General features: G+C 38.7%; 1 protein-coding gene across 3 annotated transcripts in view; it reads right to left on the reverse strand.

Annotated features, from left to right (window-relative positions):
- The window catches only part of grm1 (glutamate receptor, metabotropic 1), a 178,623-nt gene extending 173,902 nt beyond the window's left edge, over positions 1-4,721 (reverse strand). For 2 of the 3 annotated variants that reach the window (XM_031902669.1, XM_031902670.1), the window contains exons 1-2: positions 4,653-4,721; positions 905-1,751 (exon numbers count right to left, since the gene is read on the reverse strand). In XM_031902669.1, coding sequence (XP_031758529.1) covers positions 905-1,640 — 736 coding nt within the window. In that variant the 5' untranslated portion in view covers positions 1,641-1,751; positions 4,653-4,721. Of the gene's footprint in view, positions 1-904; positions 1,752-4,227; positions 4,296-4,652 lie in introns of those variants that run through there. The other variant, XM_018094187.2, reaches the window with a different exon arrangement.
- Between the last annotated feature and the right edge of the window lie 3,272 nt (positions 4,722-7,993).

Below are 7,993 nucleotides of genomic sequence, written 5' to 3' on the forward strand. Positions count from 1 at the left end.
ACATGCCTCAGAGTAACTAAAGAATACAGAGAGGTCACAGTTTGTGCAGTCATAGTGCAGCCCATACCAGTAGTGATAAAAAGTGAATGTGTATTAAAAAATATACAAAAATCACTTCCAAAAATAAGCTTATGTTAGTTAGTTAATTAGAACTGCTTTCCCTTTAAGTTTATTCACCACATATATTGCTTTATTCAAGAGTTTTATCTCCTTGTGAGACATTAAGCTAAATTGCTTTTAATGTATTTCAGCTGTTGCATAAAAAAATGCTTGCTTCTAGAAATGATCTATGTTATGCAGCTTGATTTACCTGTAAATTGGCTAATGTACTTTTAAATACAAAATTATACGCACATAAAAAAAGGTACTATATACTGGCTATTACTTATAATCCTTAAGCAAAATAGGCTATGAAAAAACAGCCAAAGATACAAATGCATTAGATACACTTAATATATGAGCAGTGTCTGGAGGCTTCGAACTTAATAGTTTGGAGCTTGATGTATATGCTGTAAATCTCCAATGTGTGCCCTTCTGTTAAATTACATCTTCACTTGTCTGTTGTGGATTTTGGAAGTTGTAATACAGCATTTTCAGGAGAATCTCTGTTTGTAAAACTCTTATTTCATGCTGTACTAATGTAGCCTTTAATTTGCTGCGTTTTACCTTAGTAGCAGCTCACTTGTTTGTATTTTGCTAATGGTGTATCTATTATAAGCGGGCAAAGGGGCTCACACTGTTGCTCTTTCCTTATGTATGTTACTATACTTTTATAGTATCAGAACACATTAGTACTGAAGAGGTGTCAAAATATCTGGTTTATTTCCACAAAAACAATGCTGCACACCAATATTACTGTAAATCATATTACATACAACAAGTATGAAAAGGCCCAGTCACCTACCTTCAGTATGAACCGCTGAGACATAAGTCCAGTTATACCTTTTCACTATATCCAGCATAGCTCTAGCTTGAAGGATATCAGATGGGACAACTCTCAAAAAGTATTTATATAAGGTTTTATCACTTAGATCAATACTTGTAGCTGAATAAGCAATCTGTGGAATGTCAAAAAGCTGTAGCAAGTTTTGGACCTGAATTGCCACAGAGCTGGACCCTGGTCCAATGACACCAGCAATTGGTTTTTTAATTCGTCCATGTGGAGTGGGAGTTGCATCAAGACATTTGCCGGCTCCATCTTTTTCATCCCGCATGGATATCAGAGAATCTCTGATAAACTCAATACTTTGTTCCAGGGCCACTGATGAATGCCAACAAGAATCGCGGATCTCTGTTCCCAGTGTGATGTTAGGCAATAAGTTTTGGTCCATGTTTATCTGATCCAGGGTATGAAACATGGCTTCCACCCTTTGGATGCCATATTGCTCCCTGATCTCCCCACACTTCCTCTCAGGCACTTTTTCAGCTGGTGGTTGATGGTGGACAGAGAAGAGCGCTCCTATAATAATGTCTCCATCCATCCTGGCCACTGACCGTGGTGAAGAAGCACAAACCAGAAAAGTATTTCTACCAAAAAGTCCTCCATAAAAAATGTCCAATCCCACCGTCATCATCAGTATCAGCAACAAATTAACCATTTTAAGAAAGGACCTCATGCAGACCCAAAGGAAGGCAAACATGTTTACCCAAAACTTGGAAAAGGTTGTATTTAGCAGTTGTCAGTCACTTAATTCATCCAGAATTGAAACCCCAGTACCCTTAAAGTGGGGCTGAAAAATCTTGAACATGAGCTGAGAAAGAGAGGACAATCTTAGTTATTAAAAACAAATTATTTACCTAGACATGTTAGCCTGTATACATATAGATTACTTTCTTTCTCCCTATCTCTGTATCTGTCACTGTATCAACCATCTATCATCTTAATTGCTCTTTCTATTCTGCTATCTGTATATATCATTTCAGCACTTAACTTTTGCCTGTAAATGCACTCTACATATGTCTGATGTCCATGTCATATGATGTCCATGTCATGTGTGCTATCTGTTCATGTATGCAAGTTTAGTTTCTATCTAATATTGAAGTGTTCTATATGCTCAAAAGTTGGGATTGGATAAGTTCAGCCCTAGCTCAGTGCAAATTAGGTCAAGACTTGAGAACTGCCTCCCTAACCACCCCCTCAAATCCCTGTCCCTTCCTCTGAAAGAAAATGCTCTTCTAAAAGTAATAACTACAAATATTTGAATGTTCAAAACTAATACACAAATAACAGGAACACATTGAGCCAGTTCAAAACTTACACCTTACATAATTGAATGTGTTATACTGTATCTTATTTAGTTTGTTTCTCTGCTGGCTGCAGAATGGACAGGGAACTTGAGCAAATATAGATATGCTCTACTTTCATATTAAACATTAGTCAGACCAAGAAACTATTGTAGTAATACTAATGTTTAAGTTTTTAATTCATCTGTTTGTAATGCCTACTTTAGTCTTTCATTGCCATTTCATCCTCCATCTGAAATTAGCCAAAGATAAATCTAAGTGAATACAAAGAAATACCAACCATGGGCTTGCAAGAGTTGTAAATCTATAAGTAACCACTATGCTGGATAATGATAAATAATGATCCCGCACTGGGCAATGCTAAGTCTAATCACTGTTTTTGCACAGACACAGAAACAACAGGTATATGTAAAAAAATGTTCGGGTGAAATAGAGCTCTCAGTTCTGTGGAAACCAAAACGTGATACATTACAATCTAAACACTCAACACATCATAACCATACTATAGAACAATATGTGAATCTGTGTCTCTGAATCAAAAATTTAAACCCTGTCTCTCCCTCTTCTAACATGTAATATAGCTATTTACAGTAAAACAGTGAAAAGGGGAATATGCTTTACCAGGCAGATCTATACCTACTATATCCACCTTGCTACGGAAAGAAAATGGTACATCAATATATTTGCAATACAACAAACAGTGCAGCAGCCCCAAAATATTTTTCTTCATAACACACACATTGGCAATTTTGAGGATTTTGACTTACCTAACAACATACAGTACAGGGAAGATTACGGGAATGCAACAGTGGCAAACACATGAGCAGTCACATACTTTGCTCTCTGCTGAGACATATTGTCGAGAGGCAACAGCAACACGGGGGGAAAGGGTGGAAATATCTTTGGTCATAAACTATAGTAAATCTGCAGTTGACTGCATTCATTATATAAAGTAGTCAGACACTCATTTCAAAAGATTTTTACAGCTCCCCAGTGTCCTTTCTGTATTTTGGAAATGCGGCTACATAATTGTTTCAAGTGTCTGACATTCAGAACTCTCCAAATCCTATTATTACAATTAACCCCTTGCCAAATAGCTTTCAATCACTGCCTGTTATTTTCAGAAGGATTAACTGCTATATTCCCCAACCATCTCACAACTACCCTCCCTAAACCATAGTCCCTTGGCCTCCATAACCAGTGACCTAATACCTCTGTAAAAGCAGTAAATATTTGATAAGGACCTTGAAGAAAGACCTTACACATGTTTATCAATCCCCAGAAGCTGCTGACAATCAGTGCAGTAGCAAAGAAACTAGAGCAGTTACAATAGTAAAATGTGTGTAATCAGGATGGAATTATAAAGCTGAAATTCGGTTACTAAAGCAACCAGACCAAGCAACTAATGCAGCGAAAGTTGTAAAGATGCTATAATCTATCAGATCTGACTGCGTTTCCTTATGAGGTAGGATGAGGGGCTCAGATTCCAAATAGAATAACATGGAAAGGAAGGCAGCATAACGGGAAGTTAATGCACAGTAATTGTCCCAGTCTGTAGCTGCGAGGAGACTGCTGTATCAGCACCAAGGACAGCGCTCCTGCACAACTCTGCGATCTATCTACTCTCCTACCCACCCACAGCGCTAGCAATCCCTGCCTAGTTACTTACCCACAGCGCTAGCAATCCCTGCCTAGTTACTTACCCACAGCGCTAGCAATCCCTGCCTAGTTACTTACCCGCAGCGCTAGCAATCCCTGCCTAGTTACTTACCCACAGCGCTAGCAATCCCTGCCTAGTTACTTACCCACAGCGCTAGCAATCCCTGCCTAGTTACTTACCCACAGCGCTAGCAATCCCTGCCTAGTTACTTACCCACAGCGCTAGCAATCCCTGCCTAGTTACTTACCCACAGCGCTAGCAATCCCTGCCTAGTTACTTACCCACAGCGCTAGCAATCCCTGCCTAGTTACTGTCCCACTTACCCACATCGCTAGCAATTCCTGCCTTCCTGGTCACCCACAGTTATCTCCGAATCCTTGCTAAATAGCAGATCTCTTATAATTCTCTCCCACAACCTCCAATCACCCACACACATTTTCTCAGCCCCCACACCAGCAATTCTAACCACTAGTTCCTTCTGCCGCGGCAGGCGCAACGGATATTCAAGCATTAGAACAATTAGGACAATAAGTAAGGGACTGATCGGTCTATATCAGCCTTTACAGATAACGCATCAGTTGGATCTTCTCTGAACAAATGCAAACATGAAATCTGGAAACGGATAAACGATATGTAAAGTCTACACAATGTTTGCTAAAACTGGCATTAAATTGCAATATTGAATCTGTTCTTTAGAGACTGCCAGTCGTATCATTACATTACCTATAGTGTTTAACTTAAGACATACCTGGCTGAGGGAGACAGTTTTCTTCTTCCTTGATCAATTCCGATGGTCTGTTAAACCAAGCAATTCCACTGGCACAGTGGGAAGAATCACTTGTTCTGCCTTGTTTTTCTGTACTCTGGCGCCCTCTTTCTTCCCTATCATTCCCTGCCACCTTCCCTTCATTCTCTACCATTGCATATACTTAGCAGAAATTTACTAAGATGTTTGCCAAACCCAGTTTTTACATTTCCACATATACTGTAACCACGTGACTTCAGTGGGTACTTGTTCCCATTTAACATGGAAGATACAATCCACTGAATAAGATTAATGTTGTAAGGGAGGCTACATTTAAAAAATTGTCATCTATTTTTTTGTCAAAAGGTCAATAACTTTTGCTTATTAACTGTCCTGGTTGCACTCATGAATGACTTTAATGTATGTTTGTGTATGCATATGTAGATACATAAAACTGAAAAGGCTTCATATGCATTCTACTGCTGGCAGAAAATGCAGTGTGTGAGACTATATCATTTTTTATTGGTTAATATGTTCAATATATTGAGTATAGCCAAGGTATTTTTTCGCCCTTAAGCCATTTGAGTGACTGTCTTGAGTTTTCCACCAGCATTTCTAGTTAAAATAACTGAATTTCTGCTTTTAAAGTGACCAGAGGCTGCTTTTTTGCACACTGCCACCTGAGGCAATGCAGAAGTGGCACTGAGTAGGGTCAGTGCCCCTATCAAACAGAAGCTGAAAGTCCAAATGGAGCAGTACAGCACTTAAACAGAAAAAAACAGCTACAGAGTGCATTTGACTTTTGCTATTACAAGTACCTATTTTTGATAAACCATATGTTTGAGGTTTGTGTTTTTTTTTAAATTTCTGACCCTTTAAACCAATGAAGGAGGGTTAAAATGAACCAAAGATGGACTCCAGTATGCAGGGACGGACTGGGCCACCAGGGCACTGGGAAAAAAAACATTGGTGGGCCCTCCCCTGTCATGGTTAAGATAAGTTTCATTTACGAGGGGGTCGGACAGCTTGGGCCCCTGCGGGGGGTGTGAAGGACACCATGGAAGCCCCTTGCGGTGCAGAGGCCCCTGAGGCAGTAGCCCTGGTGGGCCCTGCACCTCCCATTCCGACCCTGCCAGTATGCACTGCCACTAGACTAGAGACATGGACCAGAGACACGTAGATAAGGGCTTTATTAGGAAAACTATTCACTGAATCTATGGTTCTAAAGCATGGAATTTTAAATGGCAAAAACAAATGAAAACCTTTAATGCATTTAAATATAATGCAATCTTAAAAGCATTAATAGAATCTGCCAACACAATATCACCCAGCAGGGCATTCCAGAACCTCTCTGCCCTTCCTGTCAAGAACCACCTATGCTGCTTCAAATGGCCAGGGCTTCTCCTGTCAGTGCATGTCCCAAGTACAAAAGGCAAACTTTTTAAGAAGTATTTTACAGAGCTTGTTATAACCCATAGATCTCTGCTGGGGATGGAATCAAGAAAATAATCAGGTACTTTAACAATTATATCATTTAATCACTTTTAACAAACATATTCTTGGTGTTTTACATTTTTCAAAGTTTTGTTTTGTGCAGGGCTCCTTTCTCATATCCCTATAGGCTGATTAAATATGCTGAGCGCACAGAAGCCCCCCATTCTGCATTCATTCAAATAGCTTCCCAGGATAAAGACTCGCTTCCCTTGATTTCATACAAAGAGATGTCCACATAGAACAGTATGTGAAGTGTGAATGAGCCTTTATTATATGTCAGTATGAGTGTGTATGAACAGATGCAAATTTCTGCTGAACAATTGTGGTGCTTCAGCATGCTTTTTTTCCGATTAAATTTAGATACAAGTTATCAAAATGTAAAATGTTGCCTCAGATATGCACAGCTGCACTTCTTTGTTTTGCATGATTTGCAATTGTCATGCTTCACTATTTTGTTTGTGATTGAATCAATAAAACCTGGTACAAATGATAAAAATGCATTTTTACAGATTGAATTATCATCACTCCTAGGAACACATTTAGTAAGTCATTTTGAGAAAAAGTCAATTTTTATTTTTACTTCTAGATATTTTTGAGATTTACGAATGGGCTTTTTCAGTACTCATTTTTTTTTATATTGTTTGAAAATAACCCCCCCCCCCCCCAATTCATGATTTCTTAATGTTTAGTTAACTTTTTTTGTCAAAAGAAAATTTGGCAGTACTGTGGAGGCTTAGAATAGGAGAGGCATAGAATAGTTAGTGACAGACTGTCCTTGACACATTTTCAAGGAATAGTTAATCCCCTTATTGTTTTCTGTTTTGCCCAGGTTCAAGGGGAAATAAATTCCCTCATTGTTTTCTGTTTCACCCAGTTTCAAGGGGAAATTAACCCCCTCATTGTTTTCTGTTTTGCCCAGGTTCAAGGGGAAATGAATTCCCTCATTGTTTTCTGTTTCACCCAGTTTCATGGAGAAGTTAATCCCCTCATTGTTTTCTGTTTTGCCCAGGTTCAAGGGGAAATAAATTCCCTCATTGTTTTCTGTTTCACTCAGTTTCAAGGGGAAATTAACCCCCTCATTGTTTTTCTATTTTACACATTAACCTGATTATTGTTTTCCAAAAATGAGTGCCAATGCTCCTAAAATGGCTGCTGGAGCAATTCCTGTTTATGAAAAATAAAGAGGATTCATTAAACGAACATCCATTTAAACTCAAATTTTTTCAAGTCTTAACGATACTATCGACTCAAAATATTTGGGATTTTCTAAAGAAAACTCAAAATTTTTGTACAAATTATTCAGGCATTATAGTGTTATTTTATAAATACAGCAATGATTACGATTCATTCAAATTTATACCATTTCAAGGCCAGGAAAAAAAGGAATTTTAGTAAATCAGCCACCTAGAGTTGTTAAAATGGTTGCTAAAGAAACTGTACTCACACTTATGGCTCTTACAGATGAGCATTTCTAACTGTGTTCCCCTGAGCTTGATCCTTCATGCATTCTAGCCCATGGAGAACACAGGAAGAAATGCAGCCCTGTATTCCCTGTGTGATTGTAAAAATTGTGGTGCAGGCAAGTGCTGAACACAAGTGTAACTCATCAAGTTTTGTTTTTAGTTGTGTTATTTTGTATGTTACATTGACAAGGCTTCTGGTAGCCTCCTAATTAAAGCAGGGAAGCCCACCCCGTGCAATAAAAGGCACGGATCAGTAACCCATAGCAACCAATAAGATTTGCTTTTAAACAGGTGACTTGCTTTTAAACAGGTGACTGTTAACTGCTATCTGCTGACTGGTTACTATGGGTTACTACTCCTGGGCACACAGTGCCTTTTATTACATAA

This window comes from Xenopus tropicalis, chromosome 5 (genome assembly GCF_000004195.4).
Source record: "Xenopus tropicalis strain Nigerian chromosome 5, UCB_Xtro_10.0, whole genome shotgun sequence".
In the NCBI taxonomy this organism is placed as follows: domain Eukaryota; kingdom Metazoa; phylum Chordata; class Amphibia; order Anura; family Pipidae; genus Xenopus; species Xenopus tropicalis.